The following is a 26,880-nucleotide window of genomic DNA, read 5'->3' as shown; positions in this document are numbered from 1 at the left end:
ATCATTGATTTTCATTAATTTAACGGTTATAATTTATTAAATATATTTATTAATTTTTTAATAAATTATAACCATTTAATTAACAGAAATTAATGATAATTAATTTAATAAAAAAAGTATAAAACTTTTTAATAATAAATATAAATTATTTATGGTGCTATAGGAAAAAGAAAAGTGCTTATCGAAAAAGAATGCCGCAAATAGGGCATAGGAGCACGTGGGGGGAAATGAAAAGCTTGTATGGGAGAGTCGTCCCAGCGCCTTGCACTCATTCTGTCTGGATGATCCATCATCACTCACTCACTCACACCATTCATTTCTCTATAAACAACACCAAACATTTTCGCAACAATTTCGCTGGCACTCTTTCCACCATTTTCTTCTCTCTCTCTCTTTCTCTTTCTCTTTCTCTCTCTGACCCTCATTGCCAGCCACCATGGAGCTCCGTCGCCGTTCCCACGACGGCACCTCCTCCTCCTCCTCATCCTCTACCACCGACAACACACAATCCCCATCTCCAGCGGTCAAAGCTTCTGACGCCCTCCCCCTCCCGCTCCACCTCACGAACGTGGTCTTCTTCACTCTCTTCTTCTCCCTCGCTTACTACCTCCTTCACCGCTGGCGCGATAAGATGCGCTCATCCTCCCCACTCCACTTACTCACCCTCTCCGACATCGCCGCCATCTTCGCCCTCGTCGCTTCCTTCATCTACCTCCTCGGCTTCTTTGGCATCGACTTCGTCCAATCCTTCATAGCTGCTCGCCCATCCGACATTGACCTCCCCGAACCCTCTTCCTCCTCTCCATTCCCCAAATCAACCCAACCGGACCCCTTGGTTCCCTCAATTTCCTCCGACGATGACGCTGACATCGTCGATTCGGTTCTCGCCGGCACCGTCCCCTCTTACTCACTTGAGTCCCGCCTGGGGGACTGCCGCCGTGCCGCGGCGATCCGTCGGGAGGCACTGCAGAGGATGACCGGGAGGTCCCTCCAGGGGTTGCCGTTGGAAGGGTTCGATTATGAATTGATTTTGGGACAGTGCTGCGAAATGCCGGTGGGGTATGTGCAGGTTCCGGTGGGGGTGGCGGGGCCGCTGCTTCTGGACGGAGTGGAATACACGGTGCCGATGGCGACAACGGAGGGGTGTTTGGTGGCAAGCACCAATAGAGGGTGTAAGGCTATATATGCATCTGGTGGGGCCCACAGCGTTGTGCTGAGGGATGGGATGAGTAGGGCGCCTGTCGTCAGATTCGCGTCGGCCAACAGGGCTGCCGAGCTCAAGATCTTCTTGGAGGATCCTCTCAATTTTGATACGTTGGCTGTCGTTTTCAACAGGTCTCTTTGTTTTCTTCAATCATGGAATGGAATTATTGTTTTTTTTTTTTTTTTTGGTACATGGAATTGTTGTTTTTCATTTATGGCGAACTGTGTTTGGTGTTGGATTTTTGGGATTTTTTCTTTCGGGTGGGTTTCAAGTTTCAACATTTGGTTAGAATGTTTTGTCGTCTGGGAATTTGTTTTTTTTTGGTGAACGGCTTGAGATTTATTTTTCCTAATTTATCTCTTTTATTATTATTTTTATGTTGGTTTACGGCATGCTATGATTGATGTTGATGGGCTTTCCTTATGAAACCGAGGTTTTTTTTTTATTTTTTATAAATCATAGATATTCTGCGCGGAAGCAATTTTTTTTTTATGATAAACCTGCGCGAAAGCCATTTTATTCGGGGGCAAGTCTATATTTTTTGGATAACTGATGTCTTTGTTGTTTTTTTCTTTTTGGCTGTGGGTGGTGAGTTTCAATGTTGTAGTTGTTCTTCCAAATTTGGATTTATTTCTAAAATGGGGATTACTTCTCTCACGTAGTATGAGAGAAGTTTTCTCATGTTAAAGAGATAAATAAAATGGGCCCATCAACTTTAAAAAAAAGAAAAAAAAGAGAGACACATTATTCGAAGGGAGAGTGACACGAGAGATTCATCTTATGGAACATAAGAGTTTGATTTTCCTTCTAAAATATTAGATTTTTTTATTTTAAATCTTGGTTTATGCCTATGTTTGATATGTACGGATTTATGTGACAAGTGTTCTAAGTAAAAGAGAGAAAATATACTTACAAAAAAAAAAAATTTATTGATTGTTAAGTCATTGAGTAAAAAGGATACAAGATAGTATATAAAGGAGTAGTAGGGGTTGTAGTAACTCTACAACTTATCCAAATATAAAATAACAAATATATCAAAATAAAATAATATTATTTATATCTCTAATACTTCCCTTCAAGATGGAGGGTAAATAGCATGAACACTTCATTTTGGGAAGAAAGAAGATTAAAACAAAGCTTCACGAAACATAAGTTGGAGAATAGCATAGCAAATCAACTAGTTGGAATGACCATCAGTCTGAAGAGCTGGTAAAGCATCAGCTAAAATGTGCTGGAATGGACATCAACAAAGGAAGGGCTGAGATGGACATCTGCCTAAACAACAGTGTTGCAACTGGGATAAAAGCCGACAGAGCCACTGTAATGCATAATTCGCGGACCAGCCACTTGGATAAACATCAGATAAATGCTCCACCGGAATGGCAGGCCAAAATAAAACTAAATAATGGCAAAACTAAATACAAGCCAAATCAAACTTGAATAACACCACAAACATATGTGGGAATAAAATTAAATTGGCCAAATACAAGCCTAATCATAACAATATGCCAAACATCAACAAAAATCAAAATAAAAGAAACATATCACGGGGAAACACAATTAATCTATGAGCCCATAGTGGGAGTGACACAGTAAAACATATTTCAAAAAAAAATGTGAAGAAAGAAAAACGGAGATGAGAATAAATAAATAAAAAGGATACATCTGGAGGAGAATGAAGCCAGAAATAAAGTCTTAGCATAGCAACAACACAAAGAGAATAGGAACAAGGTTGTCAACACGGCGAAGATCCGATGAACAGGAACAGACACGATGAATATCCGTGCAGACTCGACGAAGACGAAGACGAAGATAAGAGTGGCACGACTCGGTGGTTGACAAGTTGCACGAAGACAGGAACAAGAAGCAGAACAGCCATGGACGACGCCAGTGGACAGAGACACGACGCCGGTGAACGAACGACGCCTCCTATAAGGGTGCTGAATGTAACGCCCGGCCGCTTCAAGAATCAATGACTATCCCCACATACTAACACGAGACTTTTCAGTGTACTTTTTCCTCACTCGCACACTTTCCAGGAAAACTTTCCAAGAGGTCACACATCCCAGAATTTCTCCAAGTCAACCACGCTTAACTATGGAATTCTTCCGTTCCGGGCTATCGAAAAGAAGATGCATCTTGTTAGTATAGGTAGTACCAATTAATTCTTATAAGCTATCCGAAACTGTGCAGTCTCACACCTGCACAGTCTTTAGAATCTCTCACTTTCGAGTGTCGATTCGATTCATTCATGCATGTAGGAAGCCTGTCAGGAGCCGCTCCTTGTTCGTGCCTCTTTGCACCGGCGATCACTCCCCGCCCTCGTCAGCGCTCGGGATGTTACATGCCCACCAGCTTCCGCCTAGTTCGTCCTCGAACCATACCGTACTGGAAGATAGGCTTTGCTCTGATACCATTTGTAACGCCCGACCGCTTCAAGAATCAATGACTATCCCCACATACTAACACGAGACTTTTCAGTGTGTTTTTTCCTCACTCGCACACTTCCCGAGAAAACTTCCCAGGAGGTCACCCATTCCAGAATTGCTCCAAGTCAAGCACGCTTAACTATGGAGTTCTTCCGTTCCGGGCTACCGAAAAGAAGATGCATCTTATTAGTATAGGTAGTACCGATTAATTCTTATAAGCTATCCCAAACTGTGCAGTCTCACACCTGCTCAGTCTTTGGAATCTCTCTCTTTCGGGTGTCGATTCGATTCATTCATGCATGTAACCCCCCGCTGGAAGCTTGTCAGGAGTCGCTCCTTGTCCGTGCCTCTTTGCACCGGCGATCACTCCCCGCCCTCGTCAGCACTCGGAATGTTACACAGAAACAGGGGGCGACGAGTTGAGAACTAACGAAAAACAGGAGATGCGAGCTGATTTCTCGTTGGTGATGGATCAAAATCGGTAACATTAACGAAAACATAGAAAAGAACTAGGAAATAGAAATAGAAATGACGAGAGGGAAAAAAAATAATTTTTTTTTTTATAGATTTGTAATGTAAATCACTAGAGAATGTCGGAAAACACAAGCGAACAAGATAGACTGGAGAGAAAATAAAAATCCGAAGGAGATGACCCAGAATAATGAGGTAATCACAAATTTAGGACAATGGAGATGACCCATAGATCTGAAAAACCATAAAACGAAAACGAAGATGAAAGGGAAAGTTACATAAAGGGAAAGGAAGATCGATGAAGGGAACAAAGAAAATGATAGCAACGGAACCTCCATTCATGGAGGATAATTGTTAATTGTTAATTCATAGAGTAAAATGGATACAATAGAGAATATAAAGAAGTGGGGGTTGTAACCAAGTGTTGTGAAATCCGGCCTGGCCTGACCCGGAACCCCAAGAACCGGTCATCAGGCCGATTCGACCGGTCATGCATCGGCCCGATCAAAACTCGATCAAAACAAGCCAAATCCAGTCAAAATCGGTGACCCAGTCTGGTTATGCATTTTTATAAATAAATAAAAAAATCAAAAACCAAAATTGTTTCTTGTCAGACAAAAATGTAGAACTCATTTTAAAATTTTTTGTAATTTTATTTACTAGTAATATATTCTTCTATAATGACCCCAAATTTCAGTTTCCAATACTGAAGAAATTTGCAGAACAATAAATTAAGAGAATGTGACACATGTCATTTCAATGTAGATAAATTTGGAAAATATGAGTTCACATCATCTGGCCATTTGAATGTCATTGAGAGGTATGCTATGCAGATTCTGAGTTGCAATTTAAATTGACATAATAATGGCGTGCATTTTTATTTATTTGTGCTTTATGAATTTGTAAACGTGTGATTGGATAATTTTTGAGCTTATTTAGTGAAGCTTGTTTAACTCATTTTAGATATGAAAAATTTAATTAAATTTATATGTTTGTATTTATATATATTTTTATATATCTGGCTTAACCGGTCTAACCAGTGACCCACCAGTCCGACTAGTGATCCAGTACGCCGACCAGGTCGATGCCCTGATCGAGTTTAATAACATTGGTGGTAACAACTCTACAACTCACGCTAATAAAAATAACAAACATACCAAAATAAAATAAAATATTATTTATATCTTTAATAAGTGTTATGTTCTTTTTTTTAGTTTAAACACTGTAGTTGAATGATTTTCTGAGATGAGATTTTTTATTTTTTTGTGGTGATTGAGAAATTTATTGTTTCCAATTTATCACATTTTTATTTTTTCGTATATTTGTTTAGGCATGGTATGTTTGATGTTGATGGATTTTCCTCTACGGGGATAAGGCTCATCTATAGTTTCCTTTTTTTATTTTTATTTTTTGTTTGCGTTTTGTTTGGTGAATTTCAATACTGAAGTTGTTCTTTGAAATTTTGATTTATTTTTGAAAATTGGGAAAGAAAAAAGCGAAGAAAATAAGGCATAGAAAACTTCAGAATCTAGATTTGTTTTGTGAGCAGTTTATAAAATTTATATGGAAGTTTAATTTCTTAGTCTGTTTTTTTAATTAAGAAAACATATAATTTATTCTTAATTTCTTTAATTTTATATTTATTTTTTAATTAACTATAAATATTTTTTATAATTTTAAATATATTTTTTATAAATTTTATTTTTAATTTTTACCTAAATTAATTACGCATACTTAATTTATATTTTTAAATATTTTTTAATTTATACATTTTAAATTTTATCTGAATTTAAAAGCATTATAGTTTACAGGATGTGTGCCAATTTATACTGAAATTTGATGTTTGTGTCTGGTCCTATAGGTCGAGTAGATTTGCCAGGCTTCAACGTATTCATTGTTCTATTGCCGGGAAGAATGTTTATGCGAGATTTACCTGTAGCACTGGTGATGCCATGGGGATGAACATGGTTTCCAAAGGGGTGCAGAATGTCCTTGATTACCTTCAAAATGACTTCCCTGACATGGATATTATCGGCATCTCTGGTAATTTTTATACCCTTTATCGCTTTAATGGGTAGGAACCCCTAGATTGTTATATATTAAACAAACTTGCATTGATGCCACGGATACTGTTTAATGCAAATAAATACTTTTGTATGTACAACACATCGTTTCTTTCTGTATCCCTTCAATTATGTGTTTTTTTTTTTTTTGGTGAAATCAATTATGTGCTTTTTTCTTACATGATAGTTGTCCTTTAATACTCCAATTTTATTTTATATATATATATATATATATATATATATATATATATATATATATATATATATATATATATATGTATATCTTTATTATTTTTAATAATGTTATTGTATTTGACCCAGTAACCTGTGTCGTGCAAGATTGTTATTCTACTTATGCATGTCGAAGTTGTCTGTATTCTTATTGTATAATGTAATCTGACCAGTCTCTATTAACTTTCTGGTTAGTTGATTTTTAATAAGAAAAAAATTGGTTAATTCTCTCATTTGTGTGTAATTTAATGTTATTTGTTACAGTAGTCATATTTTATCCATTTATTGTTGTACTATGAACTATGAGTATGAGCTGTGAATTTGATGCAAAAAAAATTGGAACCGTGACCTTGCTCTCAGACTCATCACCTGCTTCCTTACATCTCGTTGGATTCCTCCTGTGTGCTACTTTTATTTTCTTTCGTCATGTCCAATTCAGTTAGGTGTTAAGTTTTCCAGTTTATTTGCATACGTTGAAGGTGCCATTGAACTAATTTATTTGTTTGGTTATTCTGATGACTATAAAGTTATTTTTATTAGACTTGAAATGTGATGGCTATGTATGGACTCAATTCTTTAGGAAATTACTGTTCGGACAAGAAACCCGCTGCAGTAAATTGGATTGAGGGACGTGGGAAGTCAGTTGTTTGTGAAGCAATTATCAAAGAAGATGTGGTGAAGAAGGTATTGAAGACCAATGTAGCTGCCTTGGTGGAGCTTAATATGCTCAAAAACCTTGCTGGCTCTGCTGTTGCTGGTTCTCTTGGTGGATATAATGCCCATGCCAGCAACATTGTTTCTGCTGTTTTTATAGCCACTGGTCAAGATCCAGCACAAAATGTTGAGAGTTCCCATTGCATAACCATGATGGAAGCCGTAAATGATGGGAGAGACCTTCATATCTCAGTGACTATGCCTTCCATTGAGGTGATGTCTATATTCATATTTTTTTAAATTTTCCAAACAAGTTAGTTAGTTATAATCGAGATTTTACGTAAAATCAGAAAGGGAATAAAAAATTGTAAAACGTAAAATCGTAAGATAAAAAAATCATAACGTAAAAATGTAAAAGCTTTCGGAATATTGGTAAAATCGTTTTGATCAAAAAAATCATAAAAACATAAAATCGTAGTAAAAAATCGAGATTTTAACTACCATATTTCCAACTCAATAGCTAGGGTTGTATGTGACTTGTGGTCCTCTCAGGTAGGTACAGTCGGGGGTGGGACTCAACTTGCATCTCAGTCAGCTTGCTTGAATCTGCTTGGCGTGAAGGGTGCGAGCAAGGATTCACAAGGATCAAACTCAAGACTCTTGGCCACCATTGTTGCTGGATCCGTTCTAGCAGGGGAGCTGTCTCTGTTGTCTGCTATCGCTGCAGGGCAGTTAGTCAAGAGCCACATGAAATACAACAGATCATGCAAAGATATATCTCAAGTGTCATCCTGAGGAGGAGTACGTGGTTCCCAGTCGTTACTTGTAATGCCACTTGATGAGAGGAAAATGGAAGACTTCGTATTGTTTTGGCACCCATGTGAAGGTTATTTGGTTTGTAACGCTGTCGGTGAATGTGAAGTTATTAATTCTTTGGTGGAAAGCAGAGCTCTTTCTGTTTTGGTGAGACCTCTCTGGACCATTCACTGTGCAAGTTTGATAGCTTATTTGGAGACTCAGATGGATCTTAACACTATCCGTAACCATGACATTTGATGTGTTGTGTTATGCTTCTAAATATAAGTTAGCATTTGTACCATATCTATGATACATCTATCCGTTCCTATGTAGTTGTACCATATCTATAATCTATGATACTAAAAACTTGAAGCTTTCACTTTACCATTGCCTAGCAAGCATCCAAGGAGAATGAAGATTCAAGGAGAAGGAATTCTCATTGCAATCAAGAGACATCGGTGTGCATTAACATTAAAAGGCATCATCTACTTTAAGTGCATGTTCAATTTTATTTTATTTTTATGTACTAAAAAAAACTTGAACATGCACTTAAATCTAATGAACTGTCAAGTACCAGTTCACCAGTTTCATGCAATATACTTTTAAGGGTTATATTTATTTCATTCAACATAAGATAAACCAAATTCCTACACATACATAACAAAAGTGGAGCCCACTTCTATTTTTTTTCTCTCCAATTATTTGTGGGTCACTCTTATAATTTCACTTCATTAACATAAGATAACTATCTCCAACAACATAAGAAAAATATTTCTCATACTTTAATAATGTTTTCTTTTAATTTAAGAAAAATACTTGACGCACAATTGTTAGGTGCATATCACTCCATTCCATAGTGAGGTGACAATGTTAGAATATGAACACAAAAATAAAGTTAGACCAGTTAAAAAACAAAAATTTATTCAGATACAAACAAATATTTCCACCCCATTCCCGGTCAAGTTAGAGTTTAGTCTAAAGGGGTTAGATTTATATAAAATATGTTAAGTCTGGCTTAATTTATTAGTCTGTTATAAGCCAAATTATAATATTGGTCTGGTTTGTATTTAAAAAATACAAAGCTTGGCCCATAAAGCCTTTAAAAAGGCATATTGCACTATGTAAAATATAAGTTGTGATTATTTTATTTATTTTGTATATTTAAGTTGATGGAAAATTAAAATAATACAATAATTGAAATCACACAACAACTCAAAATATTATTATATTAAAAATATTAAAATATTATTTATTAAAAAATACAGATTGAGCCTCCCGCACCATTAAATTGAATAATTAGGAATTTTTCATAATTAAGAGAGATTAATTAAATAAGAAATCTAATTATTCAACAAGTTGTTCCGGAATGGGAACGACATTCAGCAGGTTGTTCCTGGAGTGGGAACGACGTTCGGTAAGTTGTTCCCAAAGTAAGGGACAGCGTTCAGAGGGTTGTTTCCGAAGGAGGAACGATATTCTTAGGTTGAGAATGTCATAAAGTCACTTTTGGGAGAAAAGTATAAATAGTGAGGTTTTTGGGTAAAAATACAGTTTTGCGAAAGTTACCGCAAACCTACAAATAATGTTGGGAGTAATTATTAACTCACTTTGTGAATGTTAAAATTATGATTTGATGATTAGATCATGAATTAAAATAAGATTTATGACAAAGGGCTAAATGAGTAAATAGTCATTTAATGAGTTGTTGACTTTAGTCAACTAAGCTTAAGTGAATAAAGTATGGTCATTAGGTCACTAAACATATAAGACACCAACAATGCTCTTTTTCCTCATTTTCGTGGAAGCCGTGGGAGAAAGAGAGAAAAACTTGAAATCACCATATCTTGAGCTACACTTGACCAAGGAAGCACGGACACTTGTAAAAACAGGAAGAGTCGTGTCCGACACGCTCCGATACGGTGTCGGACACGCGGTCAACTTTTTCCGACACGTTGACCATTCCGACACGCGAATTTGACCGTGTCCGACATGGTCAAATGGCATTTTCGTAATTTTTTTTATTTTATTTTTTAAACTTTTTTTTAAAAAAATTATTTTTTTAAAAAATAAAAATATATTAATAAAGCTTCCACCTGATCATATCAATTTTATTTTTTTTGTCTTTTTTCTCCTTAAGTAGATAAGATATCATCTCAGAATCATTCATTGTTGTGAATTCCTATTATGCTCTTGTTGTATCTCATTCTCTCTGATCTTTCTCTAATATGATTTGATCTCTCTATCTGATATTATATCTCTCTCTCATCTCAGTTCTTATTTTTTATTAAAGCTTCCATCTTTATAATATGTTGATGGGTATTATTAATTTAGTTTCATTTTTTTGTTAAATTATTAAATCTTAAATGAAATATACATTATATAAATTAAAAATATTATTTAATATTAAAACGTGTCCCAACGTATCGAAATTCATAATTTTTTAGGATTGACGTGTTGGAGTGTCGTGTCGTGTCACGTGTCGCGTGTCGTATCGGTGCTACATAGCACTTGACAAAATTGAGTGATTCCAAAGTCAAACTTGCTTAGAATTTTGAGAGGAACCAAGATCAACCCTTATTTTTGTGTAGGAAGAATTGTAAAGAGAGATCTCTTCCCCTCAAAGTTACGAAAGTTTCTGGGGTTTTGAGTGGTTTAGAGCTCATGGAAGATTGAAGAACCTTCCTCCTTCCATTCTTAGGTGATTGGTGCTAAGTAAATCCAACTCTTTTCAGATTTTTATGGAGAAATGAGAATGCTAGGTTTTGGATGAATAGTAACAGCATAAATAGTGATTTTGGATGGATAATGATGGTTGTTTGGTGTTGTTTCACGTTATAAAGTTGATTCTAATGACATTATGGTATAGGGACACCCATTGGAATCAACTTTTGTTCAAGACCAAGATTCTTGAAATTTTACCAAAGAGGGTAAGTTGTGTTTTATGAGAATATAAGAAATTTCTAGCCAATAGCTTGATGTTTCATATGTTGTATGAATTGTTGATCACCTTTACACATTTGTCATAGGTTGCTCTTGTGTGAAAGTTGGTGATTATGTTCATTTGAGCTAAAGAAGAGCTTGGAACAGAATTCTACTAGAGGTAAACTTCTGGTCATGGGGTTAATCCACTTGTGTGTTCCACCATGCTCCATTAGGAGGAATGGTTGGATGATAAGATTTATGATAATAGTTGTAATAGAGTGCTCATGCATTGGTTGAATATGATATCTATATGTATGGTATACTATGTGTATTAATGCTCTCTAACCAGTAGATAATTGTGATTAGAACCTTCCATGGGAATGGTAATGACCTGCATAGTGGTGAAAGTTCGAAATGGCCTTGAAGGCCGATGCATGCAAGAGGGAAAAACAAAATTTTTTCTTTGCGGAATATACATGCACATCAAGATCATGCTTTAGGAAAGCATGATGTTACCTTGTTCGTGAAATCACCAGATGATCAAGGCAGGTCTGAAGGGTTCAGACCCTCTAACGTTGATCCACACCACCCACTCGTCTAGGTGCAAGAACTCCTTCTTGTGAAGCCACCAGATGATCACCACAAAGAGGCTTGCTAGGCGCTCTATGTATGAAGATGGAGGCTAGGTGAAAGTGTTTGAAAGAGTGAAGCTCTCAATGTGAAAGCTTCACAAGTGGCACAGGAGAGAAGAGAGAATAGGCTAGGCTTTTCAGAAAAAAAACCCTTGGAGGAACAACTGAACACTTAGGCGCATAAGAGGAGAGTATTTAAAATAAAATACCAATCAGATTTTTCTCCCAAAAATCTGATCATTAGGCGCCAGATTGGAGAGAGAGAGGTGGAGCTGTTTAATTTCAAAAATTGCTAACAGGCTCCTGGATTATTCTCTTGAGAATTGGTTCAAAACCTATTCAAAATTCTGATCAGAAATCTTCATAAGATCAGCTATATGGTGCGCCCCATATAGCCCAAAAAGGTGACCAGATACATCTGAGTAGTTGCATTCAAATTTGAATCAACTCACTCAGATTTTCTCCCAACTGACTGAATCTTCTGGAGCTGATTTTGATGAGCAAATCTTGCTCACCAACAGCCCAAATCAGCGCCATATATAGCCTTGGATTATGTCCAAAAGATTCTCTCATGATACTAGTGATTTGTTCCAACAAGATCTCATCTTATCCTTTTGTTATGAAACAACCTTTCATAGGCAATTCAAATTCGAATTCAAATATTGGAATTCAAACATTCAAACATTCAAATACAAATGTTCAAACATTCAAATTCAAAATTCAAATTCAAAGTTCAAATTTCAAATTTCAAAATTCAAAATTCAAAATTCAAATTCAAAATTCAAAATTCAAATTTCAAATTCAAAATTCGAATTTCGAAATTCAAATTCAAAATTTAAAATTTCAAAATTCAAATTTCGAATTCCAAAATTCAAAATTTAAATGTTTGATAATTAATTTAACTAATTAAATTAATTAGTAATGTCTTGGACTATCCAAGCCCATTACAATGATCCATGCGCCCTCCACCCCTTTAGGTGGAGTTCCAAACAACTTCTTGGGCTAATAACTATTATTAGGCCCAATACCTTTAATGCTAGAGCATCTAGACAATTAGGTGTTTGTGTGTGACCCATTAGGTCCAACTTAGCCACTGACATAAATGGGCTTGGGCCCAATAAGCCCACAACCCATCTAATGACAACACAGAGCACTAACAATGCTTTGTTGCCCCAGAACTAGTTAGATTAATGATTTGATCATCCTATTAAACATATTTGGTTGCCGTATGTTTGTCCCTTCGTCTCGGTTACCTTCCCATAAAACCTAGGGTAAGGAAACGCATCAACCCTTGCGGTTTAGGGTTAGCTTTTTATGAAATAGGGAGTCTTCAATTTATTTACTGACTCTAAAGGCAGATCATCTTATGATCTCTTTTACTATGCATAGATTTCCGAGTCACTGTAAATGTCATCCTGATTTCTCCGGTTTAAGGATAACCTAATCTCTCACAGAGATTTGACGAATTCCTTCAGCTTATTACCCTAGCCCTGTGCCCTATCAGGACAAGCCCAAGAGCATACCTATGAGTCTCCATGTTTCAGGCAGACGAGATATACAATCAAGGCATGCCTTCTAGAACACAGTCTAAGTGAAAACTTCTGGTCTGAGGAAAGACATACCCAAATATATAGAGATTACTCTAATGATACTATCTGTGAGATTTCCTCATAGAGTCTCTTTGAGGGTCCGTTCAGTGCGAGCTATACCCTTATAGGTCCACCCACGACTTTAGCTAAGACATCTCCATATCTGTAGCACATGAGGTCTATACCTTGTATCCATATACAAGTAGATAAGTCGTGCTAGTCTTACCCGAGACTACTGACCCCATTCTCAGTATCTCTAGACTAGGAACATAAAATTAGGAATAAACATCCGGTATTCTTGAATCCTCGTGATTGTGATCTCATCACAGATACTCAAGAGATACCTATTTTATTCCACGGGGTTTATCAAGTTATTCATAATATATTAACATTAATATCGAGACATAATTATGAAACAAGATAAAGAGTGCTTTTATTTATTTGCGACAATATTAAAAAGGTCTACATCTATGTCCTTATTTAATCATAAGATTGTCTCTAGGACACCCAAATACTAACAAGTGGGTATGGTAATGACCTCTGTAAGTTGGTGATGTGGCATAGGTATGGTAATGATCTCCATAGTGGATATAGTTGTGTGACCTCCACAGTGGGCATGGTAATGACCTCTGTGAGTTGGTGATATGGCATGAGAATGGTATTATGACCTCCATGTGAAAATGTATTGTGCTGGTATAATGTATGATTTACTATTCCTTTGTTATTATTTATGCACATTGAGTGAACCACTGGGTGGAGTGACCCTTCAAGACCCTTGGTTTACGAGATTTTATCCCACCCCGTGTTTGAGGGACCACATTTCAGGTACTAATGATGGTACTGGAGCGTCTCAGGGAAAAAGACCCGAGTAGGGTTATGGGGAATTGTATGTTTTGGATAAACATCTTGTGGAAGAAGACTATATTGTAATTTGCATGACATTGGTGGTTGTGTATTGGACTTGGATTATATGATATAATTCCATGTATTTTGATTAGCCTTCATCTTTTGAGAGATTGGTATAATGATGCAAAAAGCTTATAATTATGATATTGGATATTTTGATGTATTTGGATATTTGATGCAATTTGATGTAAAGACATGAAAATGTAATTGATAATGGCAATAAACTTCATGGAGAGTCATGTGTGTTTTGTAAAGTGTAAATCCATTTGCATTGAGCCTTTGGATATGAAATTTATTGATGGATGAATTGGATAAGGCCTTGGAAAGGCTAATAGTATGTATGAATTATCATACTATATCAAGTAGGTGTAAAATGAGCTTAGGAAAGTATCCAATCATGAGTAATTGCAACCAAGTGTTGTCAAATTTATTATGAAATGTAGGGTTGACTTAAAATGCCCATATCTCCTTCGTTACTTAACAAAATGAGGCATATTATATATCATTTTAAAGCCCTAGGAGTCTAGTTTCTAGTTTCAAAAATTCAAAATTTCTGGACAATGGAACACTCCCAGTTTGGGTTAGAACTAACGCTTCCAGAATCTTGAAATGTCAAAATTGAAGAGTTGTTTCGCTAGTAGGGGACGGGAACGACTTTTGTTCATGGGACGATATAATAACCCTCACATGTAGTTGTAGATTTAATTATGAATTAATGATTTTATTCATGATATTGGAGAATAATTATAAGAAAAGTAAAAGGAAATGAAATAAAGTCACTTTTGGTGAAAAATGAGTTAAAATGATAGTTAAGGAGTAAAAATATGGGTAGGAAAAATTATCAAAAGGGTAAAAGTAAAAATAGAAACATGACTAGAAAAATATTCTAATTTATTAGGTAAAATTTGGTAATAAATGGAGGTGATTATAAAGATAAGCCTTTACCTAGTTGAATTTCACTTAACCTATGTAAGTGAAATATATCAAAAGCATTCATATTCTTCTTCATCCTCCACGCGATGACAGAGAGCAAAGATGAAAAAAAAGAGTTTGAGTGAAACTTCATCCTTTGATAACTTGAGCTAGGATTGATGAAATCAGTCCATTCCAAAGCCTAAAGTGTGTCAAATTTCATCCTCTACAAAATCCATAGCTTAGTTTTAGTTGGTAGTCATTATATTGAGAGATATCTCATCCTCCCCATTTCGAAAATTTGAATAAGTATGGAGTTTTGGGAGTTTTTGAGTGCATTGGAGCTTGGGCTTTGCTTCCTCTTGCATTCTAAGGTCAGTAGGTTTCCATCCTTTTACACATATTTCCATGAATTTTCATGAATCTTAGGTCACCAATGAATAGCGATCCAAAAATAAGAATTTGAAGGAGATGTTTATGGTATAGGATTGAGCAAGGAAACCCAATAATTGAGGAGGATCCAGTTGAGGCGCCATTAGATTGAGAAACCTATTTTTCTCTAAATTTTCAAAAAGGGTAAGTGATCAATATTGAGATAATAAATGATATAAGTAGTTGGAAGGTGATTTGTAGGTGGGTCCCTTTGTTAAATAGGCTTGGGATTGGTTCCCGTAAGAGGAAAAATTATGAAATTGCCATTTAGAACACTTTGATAAATTGGACACAAAATCAAGTGTAGGTGTCTTGTATGTGTAGTCCTGAAAATTGAATGTGGTATACTAGTATATATCTACTGATTGTCTTCACGTATTTGGAATAGGCTATGATATTGTGAAAGATTGTGGTTATGACCCCTTGGATACAAGGAGTGCATTGGAGGACAGTGCTTGACAGGTAAACTTTCGGTCCTTGGGGTTAATCCCCTGTTTGTTCCACCAAACTCCAAGGGAGAGTGGTAGTTTAATATGGTATGTTAAAAATGATTTATTATATGTTGCATGTATATGTATGTATGTTTGTGTGCCACACAAGACGGTGTTTCCTTATGTGAGGCCTTGTCCTGTATTTTTTGAGAGCATAGGAGATGTCTATGTCATGTCGATAGTCTATGTATGTTGTTAGAGATGCATGCTCAGGTCTATATTACTTATTTAATTGCATCTCTTTTTTTATTAATGTAATTATATAAGTAACATCATGTACTTTATTTTGAGACAGTATGATTATGAGATAGCCTAAGCCATGGATGGTTGGACAATATGTTTTATCTATGTTGTGGTATTCCTGAATTATATTACATTGTCAATCAGGTTGAAATTATCATGTGGGAATTATCCTCAGTGGTCCAAAATACAGACGAAATGCTGTTCGTTTTATTTTGGCCATGGAAGTTAAAAAAGTTTGCAATACATTAGGAAAAAGAAAAAATTTATTCAATTAGCTTCTGCATTAATTAACTTGAGCATGTTGTGTTTACTATCATATAAATGTTAATTAATTGACTGCAGACGAGGCGTTACAGACGATAACATCTTATGTTCATATGGTGGGAACGACCCAGAGGGGGAACAACCCAGAGGGGAAATGACTCATGGGAACGACTTATATGTATATGAAACAACCCATGTATAAGGGAACATCACATATTCCCAGCTCACACATGATTTAGTAAAATGGACATAACTTGAGCTATAGGGCTCCAAATCGAGTGAGGTTTGAACCTATGTGAAGCTAACCCATAGGGATATACCATTGTAAAGTCTTAGGACCATTAGATATATGGATCATTCCCAGTTTAATTTAGAAGTCTCTGCCCTATTTTTGGGAAGTCCGGTTTGAAGCAGTTGGCTTGCAATAGACGTATCTTGAGTTATAAAGATCCAATTGAGGCTATGATATACCGTTGAAAAACTAAAGATGTTTAATTTAACATAATAAAAATATGGGAATTTATGGTGATGTATGCCAGTCCCAATTTCACGAAATGTAAAGTATGTTCAATGTTAAATGAATAAATGATGATATTTCAAAGAGATGAGTTTTGAGGATAGTTATGCCTCATAAATTAACAGAGTGTGAACACTAGTTAATCATGTTTAAAATAAGTTAATGATAATTAGCTCATGTGTAGAAAGGAAAAAAATTTATATGTAATTCAGTGTTAAATACTTTGATTACCTTTACGCTTAATACCATATGTGATGTTAGCAAACCAGTGTACAATGGGGTGTTACAGGAGGCTTAAAGGTCAAACCTTTTAAAAAAGACTTGTAGCTTGATTTCTAAAGATGTCAAGCTTATACTATTTTTAAAACAAGTCAGGCTAAAGGTAGGTCAGACTGTATGACCTTTGGAAAGCCATATGACCCATTTACAGCCCTACTTATTATTCATATTGTTATTAATATTTTTTTATGCGAATATAGTTTCTCATGTTACATGACACAAAATTGTCTCATGCACACTAAAAAAAGTGGGTGGGACACACTTATCTTTTCTCTCTCTTCTCCTTAGTAAGTCTTACCCACTTTTTTGTATGCGTATAAAATAAAATTATCCCATTCAAGATAAGAAACTATATGCCCTATTTTTATTATTATTATCATTAAATTATTGTTATTATTAATATTACTATTTAAACTGCTTTGTACACCATTTTCTATCTTCTGTATGATGTAGTAGGCCCATGGTAGTTAAAATTGGAATTTTACCTAAAATCGAAAGGAGGATAAAAAATCATAAAACGTAAAATCTTAACGTAAAAAAATTGTAAAAACGTAGATTTAAATCGAAATTTTAACTATCATGAGTAGGCCCAAATTCACAGAGAAACAAAAGGCAAAGCAAGAGATATGAATAGTTATAACTATAATAATAGTTACTACAAATTACGATTTAGTTTTATTTGAATTTGAATGTAATTTCTGAATTTCAAAATTGCAATCTGTTACTATAAATATTTTACATCAATGACAAAATAAAAAAGGAAGAAAAAGGTTATAATCCAATCTCTATCTAAATTTCTCTCTCTTTCCTTTTTGTATTTCCTTCCATTTATTTCTTCAATCATCCATAATGCTACATTGGTGCTTTCATTGAGAGTTGAACTCACCCTCCAATGGTAGAAAACACACGACTACGTGACTTACAACAACAGTTGGATGGCATTGAACAACAACAACAACAATTACAAAAACCTGATTTGGTTTGTCACTAGGTTGAACATTTGTTTGCTGATTTTCGCCAAGAAATTCAACAAATGGTGGACACATCACATGAACAAACAATACTCCAACTACAACAATTGGGAGTTCTGGGTTCAGGCCTAGGCACTTCATCTGGTTCTATCCATACCACAGATAACTCCATATTCAGACAATTACGTTTGGAATATCCTCATTTCCCAAAAGGAGATCCTTCTCTTTGGCTATATACAGTAGATCGCTACTGTCAATATTATCATGTTCCTATGGATGATCGCTTACTAATTGCTTCATTTCACTTGGATCTACCAGCATCTTATTGGTTTCAAGGATTGGATCGTGACAGTCTCATCTGGGATTGGAATTCCTTCATTGTTGCTTTACATCGACATTTTGGACCATCAGAGTTTGACGATCCAGCCGGTTCATTAACAAAACTAATTCAAACTGGAACTGTGTTGGAATATCAGACGACATTTGAAGCCCTTTTTAGTCGGGTACCTGGAATGACACCATATCTGCTCCGTAGTACCTTTATCTCTGGACTAAAATCGCAGATCCTTCGTGCTGTCATGGCTCAATGTCTACCGAATTTTCATTATGCATTTGCTGTTGCACAATTATTTGAGGAACAATTTGCAAAGGATACACCACCCAGACCATGGGATCCAGGAACATCACAGTCTTTGCTAGCCCTTCCTCCACCCATAAACCAAACTCCTATTCCTGGTATTCCCATTAAGCGACTCACACAAACAGAGATGCAAGCACGTAGGGAAAAAGGATTGCGTTATAATTATGACGAACGATATGTGTTCGGTCACAAATGTCAAGGAAAGGCAACACTACTGTACATGGAGGGAACTGAAGAAGACACACCTTTATTAGAAAGTCAATTATCAGAGTCAAAAATTATTGAACTTGCACCAAATATAGAACCATTTTCAAAGACTAGTCTCAAGACAGCTTCAGAGGATCACCTGAAGTTCAAACATCAAGACCACAGATCAACCAAATGTTGATTCTATCACAAACGTCAGTGTTTCTAACCTTGATTCCTGTGACACCCTGTGTGCACCCTGTGTATTAACATACAAATAGTATAAGCGCAGCTCAAATAAATGCGTAACCTAATTAAATCAATTATGAGTCTCATTAACTTAACCGAGTGGATTTTTTTTATAATCGCCTGTATGAAATTGCAAAGCTACGATAACAGAAAATGCCTCAATAACATGAATAAATACTAAGTCATGAAACTACCACACGTAGTCATGACAACGTCCACATCATGGCATATACAAAACATACATGCCCAACAAAATATCAAATAAGGCATGGACAACCCCCATACACACAACAAATATAACATACATATAAAAGTCATATCTCAGATACAATAATTATGTCCAAATAATATAAATAAAGCATGCATATAAATCAACTCTGCTTCGTCCTTTTGCCTTGGGAAGCATCCATCTCATGGATATCTGCACCTGAATATGTGCCTCAGAAGGGGTGAGATCTCAAAACAGAAATCTCAGTAAGCAAGGGTTCTCGAAGAGCTCCTTCGCCCCAAGCTCACTTCGGTATAACAATTTAAAAATAATAATTTAACAGTAATAATATCCATATAATGCAGCAACATATATATATATATATATATTATATATATATATATATATATATATATATATATATATATTTTATGCATGTGTGCTGACAAGTCTACTGGCCAGAGAACGATATGATTTACACACGACTGCTACATACATAAGAAGTATAAGGATCTTGCCTTATGCCCACACTCAAGGAATACAGTCTTGTGCAGCTCCATACTACACTCATGTATTAGTCATCTTGTGTGTAATACACCACATAACATACATATATGAGAGTGCATCATTTTATCATCTCAAATAACAGATAAGTATATATACCATATAAAAATACCATCCTTCTCTTGAAAAATGGAGGAACAAATGGGGATTAACCCTGAGAACACAAAACTTATATGTCAAGTAGTATAGTCAAGCACAAAATCCAGAAAGTAGTGCAAAGATCACGAAACAGCAGAATCAAGTCTGTTTTATGTCAAAAATATCATCAATATTCATATCCTGAAATTTCAAGTTAAATGGCGTACTTTTTTTTCATTTTGTGACTGTAGGCTTCATCGAAAGTCCCCAAGCACAAACCGTAATTACCATTTTTAAAACAGAAATCGCAAATCTTTACCAAAACTTCTAATATTTTACAATGTTAAACTTGACATCATAAGCTTTCTAATGAAATATTTTATGTCTAAATCGGAGTTGTATAAGTCCAGTTATATTTTTCGCAAAGTGACTGCAACAAACTGAATTTCCAGCAACTAAGACGCGACTTCAAACTAACACAGCAATCAAACCACTTATCCAATGGCTACGAAATTTTACAAGATTGTAGCCCTATATGTCATCTTCACATAGGTCCAAATCTCACTCAATTTGGACTTTGTAGCTTGCGATATTGCAATTTTACTAAACTAGGTCATTGTTGTCTCGCGGAGTATTTGATTACTGCATTTTTCCAGGAAGTATTCAAATACTGCTCGAAAAGTATTCGAATGCTTCGAAAAAATGCAGAAAACTGAGTTTTTAAGGTATAATTGACCTCCAATGATCCCCCAAATTTGTTTAGTCATTTAATTAACATACCAACACATTTTAAACACAAAAATAACTTCAAGACTCAACCTTTAACCTAAATCATGTTTTCTATCATGAAGAACAAAGGAAAGGTCAATCTTTTCACATGAAACATAAGTGGGATGTTTGATATATACCTTGAGCTCACCAAAACAGAGAAAGAAGAGGACTTTAGAGGCTTAGACTCCACTCTCTACCATTGTCAAGTGATGTGCACGGATTTAGGTCTTCAAGGTTGGTTCTTTCTTCACAAAAGTTGGTTCTTGAAGCTTGAAAGTAGGTTGAAATGACTCCAACTCTACAAAACACACAAGGATACACTCCTCACTCACCAAGGCAACAAGTACACTCTTTCAACATGCTCACTATCTTCACTAACTTCACAAACTCAAGGTGTTTACATGGGTGGAATGATCAATGGTGAAGAACGAATAAGTGTTGGTGCATTTTCTTGAATATAAGCTTTGTCTTTAATGAAGAACAAATGGTGGCAGAAATGAGAGGATGAGAGGGTGTATCTACGTGGGTGTTATAAATTCTGACCTAGGGTTTAGTGCCATTAGCTATTTATAGGTGCATTCACTTAAATTAACAGTATTAGTTTAATGAGTTTCGCTCTTCGTTTAACTCAAAAATTTCATGTTCTTAGCCTAGACATTTTTCTAGGAATTATCGTATTTTTCTTGTAATTTTTCGAGATTCTTCACCAGTACGAGTTTTATACAGCGAAATTGTCTGTATTAGTTCTGTCATCACTGCTTATTATTTTTACTCCAAGCTTGATATTCTTAGCCTAAATATATTTTTTTGGAATATTCATATTTTTATTTCTATTTTTCAGATTACTTCGACGATATCTATTTATACCGCGAAATACTCGGTGTTTACACTTTCCTTCAGAAAAGCGACTTAATATTAATTATTATGCTCTTTCCATATTTTTCCAAAGTCAGTTATGGAATTATTTTCTAAACCCATAATTAAATTATTTAAATTCTTAATTTAACGGTGCAGGTTCATACAATTCCAAATCAATTATTGGGCCAGATCTTGAGGACAAGGTCATTCTCCATGGGCCAACAAATGTAGTGGGCCCAAATTCACAAAGAAACAAAAGGCAAAGCAAGAGATATGAACATTTATAATTGTAATAATAGTTATTAGAAGTTACGATTTAGTTTTATTTGAATTTGAATGTAATTTCTGAATTTCAAAATTGTAATCTATTACTATAAATATTTTACATCGATGACAAAATAAAAAAAGGAAGAAAAATGTTATAATCCAATCTCTCTCTAAATTTCTCTCTCTTTCCCTTTTGTCTTTCCCACCACTTATTTCTTCAATTATCCATAATGCTACATATGAGCTCTAGAATATGCGAGGTCATAACCATGGAAGTTAAAAACTAGTTTTAAAAGTGCTGTAATCCTTGGACTCGCACCCGAACGCTGGATTAGTTCCATATGTGGCTCAAAGAGTCGAACCCGTGGGAATACCAGTGGTTCTGATTCGCCTCAAAGAGGTAATTAGGATCAGTTACCAAAAAAAAACTAGTTTTAAAAGTGCACTTTTACGTTTTATGACTTTTTATATAAAAATATTTTCATCAAAATTTCAAGCACATTATTTTTTGAGATAGGTTATTTTACCTACTATTTTTTTCGCTTACCTTTGTCTACCACTCTCCAACATCGTTAGATCAGAATCTTAATTAACATTTATCTTTCTCTCTCTTCTTGAGATTATGATTTAACAGTATTGAAGAATGGTAGGCAAAGGTAGGCAGAAAAATGATAAGTAAAATAACCTATCCTTTTTTTTTTAGGATTTTTTTATAGGATAGGATATTGTGACACCCAAGTTATGTTACACTCAGTCAATCTCACCGTTAGATCGCTTATGTTGATCCAACGGTTATATTTATTTCCATCTTTGTATGGTCATGATTTTTCAAATTTAATATTTTATATTTATTTCTACCTTTGTATGGTTATAATTTCCCATATTTAATGCTTTCACTTTAAATTTGGGAAATCATGACCATACAAAGATGAAAATAAATATAACCGTTGGATCAACATAAGCGATTTAACGGTGAGATTGACTGGGTGTCACATGAGTGTAACATAACTTGGGTTTTTTTATTATGATTTTATATTTTATAATATTTTATTCCCTTTTCATTTCAAAATAAAAACTCGATTTTAAGTACATTGATCGTGACATCAACCACGATGAATCCTGGAAGTGAAACGGCACGGGACAATTATCCCAGAAAAATGTATTACGAAACATAACGATGATTTCTAGATCTGCCAGAAGTTTCAACATCTATTCCTCACATACACGTTTTTAGAATCCCTTGTTTGTCTAGTTCAATATCCTGGCTGCTTCCCAATACTTTAACTGAAAAATGTTAGGCTTTCCCTTTTTTTATTTTTTTATAAAAGAAAAATCAATTTGGACAGCAAGAAATGATGCTGCCGTCAATAGTAGTTTGTAGTTTTACAGCTAGACATGAAAAGCAATGCCAGCAGCTCAAGCTTATCAATGAAGACGGTTGTTTATATGCGAAATTGAGGAATATCCTCGAATGTTACATACAGCATTGGGCATCAAAACTTTCTAATCCGAACACTGAAGTGTAAAATTGTAACCTGGATTACTATGTTAAATCTGGAAATAAAATACCATTAAATGTCCGAATGTTGACATTGGACTAAAAAATGCTATATATTTTAAAAAGAAAAAGGTAATATAGCCTTATCCAAGAACTAAAACTGAAACTGCATTTGGAGACTGTATCCAAGAGCTTCAAGATGAGCAGCCATAGCCTTGTTCATGGGAGGTGGTCCACACCTTAATATCTATAAAATATTTAATCAGTTGTCAGTTGTCACCTAATGTGTGACACGGAGAGAAGGGGAAAAAAAAATTGGATAATGGAGTGCAAAATTGACCTTAACATCCGGTGCTGGTGCAGGGCAATTTGTTTCGATCATTTCCTTGGATACGAACCCAACACCGCCGTCCCATACTTCTGGTGGCTGCAGAGTATATAAAAATATATTCACAGCCAATATAAGAATACATTTAAAAGCCAGATTTCATGCTAGTAGATCCTATCAATTATTATCTTAACAACAAAAATGAAGGATAAAAACCAATCCAAAACTAAAATATCTAACCATGTTACTAGAACCAGCTTAGACCGCCAATTCAACCCGGAAACTGGTACTGTGGCCGGTCCGGTCGGTTATGCATTCAAAGCATTCTGGACCAGTGACAACCGGGTTGGTTCACCCGATTTTCAAAAAATCTACTGACCCGGTAAATCATATCAAAACCGTTGAAGTAGTTTATACCATAAACTCTTTTGCAGAATTCTTGAATATAGACACTATTTTTTTTTCCAATAACCGGGAGAAGGATGGGGGATAGACCTTTCCTTGATGCCCATTATTGTGCATCAAGGAAGACAATTAATGTAAGTATAACATTCCTCTTTTATTAATGGTTTTAATGTTTCTACACTGAATGCAGATAAATTATCTACATTCACTCCCAAAACAACGTCGTAATGCAGATAACTTATCTGCATTCACTGCAGACAAAACGAACCCTTTATTAATATATACAAATAATAAAGGGATTAACGTTTTTCCTGTAATTAGAGATAAAATTACATCATTTTTTGGTTTGAAAGAATAAATGCAAGGTATTTTAATAAATTTTATAATATAAAAAGAAAGTAAATTTTTAAAATACCATACATTTTTTTTTCCTAAATCCCAAATGACGTCGTCGTAAAGTTATAAAAGATAATTTTATCTACTTTTATAGGAGAAACACTTTCTCCAATAATATATATATATATATATATATATATAGTTATGTACCGTCATTGGAAATGCCCAACCAAACTTAGATTTGTGTCTATTATGAAAATCGATTTTAAGGTTACTGATGAAAGTATTAGCAGGCTAATTAAAAGCCTTAGTCGGCAATTTAACAATAATTAAATCTTAAAGAATATTTTTGAACTTCTCAACAATTATGAATTTTTTTTCTGATGCATATAATCATATTATCATTATATTAGGTTGTATGATAATTTTTTAAAATAATATTATCATATAATAACTTTTTTAATTTATAATATTATCATTATACTTGGAAGGTCTGCATATGCAGTAATGTGATAAAATGAAAGTTAGGCTGAGCTATCAAATTCTCTATGCAGTGCTCTATTTTGCTAGTTTATTATTTATATTTGGCAGGAAGGAGGGAATCAGGGACTAAATTGGGTCTATATTGGGTATTCATTTGGGAGGGATCGCCAAATTTTTACTGCTGAGATGTTTGACTGTTTGACACAGAATTCTTCTCAGGGTGAAGGGGGTGTCCCCTTGTGAAGTGTTATTGCTTGTACTGCTCCTTGTTTATTCAATAAAACACCATACCTTGCTCTCCGTTTTCTCTGATCTAAATTGCAATCCCCAATCGTTGTAACGGAAAAAAAAAAAAAGAGAATAATTTAATGTATTAGATTATTTTATATTCTTATATTTTTAGTTTTATTCCTTTTTCTGTTGTAACCGTTTCTAGAAGCTGAGGTGTATTTTTAGTGTGTGCTGATGGTGCTGATATTGCACCTTTATGTTACGCCACTATTTGGCCTTTTCTTTCATATAACTACTTGTAATTTCTGCTTTTGCATGTTAATCGAATATACAGTTTTTCCTTCATCATGCTCTTTTCTTCTCTATTACTGAAAAACTAATATGGTATCAGTGAAATCCTCTTCCTGAACCCGAGCCCTCTTCTATGGCTCGTGGTAACAACGCCAACCGCCCACCACTAGCGGATAATTCCTCTGGTTCCTCTTATTCCATGGACGATTCTTCCAGTCCCTATTTTTGCAAAATGGAGATCATCCTGGCTTGGTTTTAGTCTCCCGCTCTCTTAGGGTATTGAACTCTGTTACTAAAGAGATTGTCGATAGCCTTCTCTATCTTTCTACTGGTTATGAGGTTTGGGCTGATTTGAAGATGCGATATTCTCAGGCTAATGGTCCTCGCATTTTCCAGTTTAAACAACGCATTTCTTCCCTATATCAAGACTCTCTTGATGTTAATGCTTCCTATACAAAGGTGAACTCTCTTTGGGACGAATTACCGGACTACCTCCCCCTTCCTTCTTGCACTTGTGGTGCTCTCCATGAAATTGGGACCGGTAGGAAGCAGGATCATGTTTTACAGTTTCTTATTGGGCTCAATGAGTCTTTTTCGTCTGTTCGTGAAGATAATGTTTTCCCTGCAGATAATGTTCCTCATCCCCTATGTTTTTCATTAACTGTAAAAGATCTTTCTCTCTAGCATTCTAGATTAGGGCATCTTTTTGTTTCGGTTCTAAATTCAATGAAATGTTTGCTGGGTTTTTCTGATGATTTGAATACTGAGCATCATTGTTCTGTGTGTCCCCTTGCAAAACAAAAACGTCTCCCTTTTATTTTAAATCCCAAATTATCTGCATCCCCTTTTGATCTTGTACATTGTGATATCTGGGGTCCTTTTCATACAATTTCTGTAGAGGGCTCTCGCTATTTTCTCACTATTGTAGATGATGCTACACAATTCACATGGACTTACTTTTTGCATAAAAAATCTGATTTCTCTTCTGTTTTTCCTTCTTTTTATAATCTTGTTCACACTCAATGTTCTTTACCTATTAAGTCTCTCCGCTGTGATAATGCCCCTGAGTTCCAATTGTCCTCTTTTTTCTCCTCTAAAGGCATTCAGGTCTTCCATTCCTGTGTTGATCGCCCTCAGTAGAATTTTGTTGTAGAACGCAAGCACCAGCACCTTCTCAATGTGCACGTGCCCTCCAATTTCAATCTCATATTCCTTTGCAATATTGGCAGGATTGTATACTCACTGCGGTTTATCTCATTAATCGTACCCCATCTCCCCTTCTTTCTTCCAAATTTCCTTTTGAACTTCTATGTCATAAACCTCCAACCTCCAACCTATACTCATCTTCGTAACTTTGGTTGCCTTTGCTATAGCTCAACACTTTCCAAAAATCGTCATAATTTTTCTCCTCGGGCCTTACTTGCTGTGTTTATAGGGTACCCACCTGGCTTCAAAGGTTACAAACTCCTTGATTTGGAA

General features: G+C 35.3%; 2 protein-coding genes across 2 annotated transcripts in view; one reads left to right on the top strand and one right to left on the bottom strand.

The window, feature by feature from the left end:
* Positions 1–436: 436 nt before the first annotated feature.
* Positions 437–8,088, top strand: LOC133292340 (3-hydroxy-3-methylglutaryl coenzyme A reductase 1-like). The gene is made up of 4 exons (XM_061490747.1): positions 437–1,335; positions 5,966–6,147; positions 6,979–7,325; positions 7,605–8,088. Exons 1-4 carry the CDS (start codon positions 437–439, stop codon positions 7,845–7,847), a joined length of 1,671 nt encoding a protein of 556 aa, XP_061346731.1. The 3' UTR covers positions 7,848–8,088.
* A 15,268-nt stretch (positions 8,089–23,356) lies between these two features.
* The window catches only part of LOC133292371 (NADH--cytochrome b5 reductase 1-like), a 36,155-nt gene continuing 32,631 nt past the window's right edge, over positions 23,357–26,880 (bottom strand). Inside the window, exons 8-9 of the mRNA XM_061490777.1 lie at positions 23,668–23,754; positions 23,357–23,574 (exon numbers count right to left, since the gene is read on the bottom strand). Of these exons, the coding sequence (XP_061346761.1) occupies positions 23,482–23,574; positions 23,668–23,754 (180 nt within the window). The 3' untranslated portion in view covers positions 23,357–23,481. The remainder of the gene's footprint in view (positions 23,575–23,667; positions 23,755–26,880) is intronic.

This window comes from Gastrolobium bilobum, unplaced genomic scaffold, assembly GCF_033153095.1.
Source record: "Gastrolobium bilobum isolate Gb01-03AN ecotype WA unplaced genomic scaffold, APGP_CSIRO_Gbil_v1 utg2134, whole genome shotgun sequence".
NCBI classification, from domain to species: Eukaryota; Viridiplantae; Streptophyta; class Magnoliopsida; order Fabales; family Fabaceae; genus Gastrolobium; species Gastrolobium bilobum.
The sequence above is the reverse complement of the archived record's forward strand: the minus strand, read 5'-3'. Positions and strand labels throughout refer to the sequence as shown.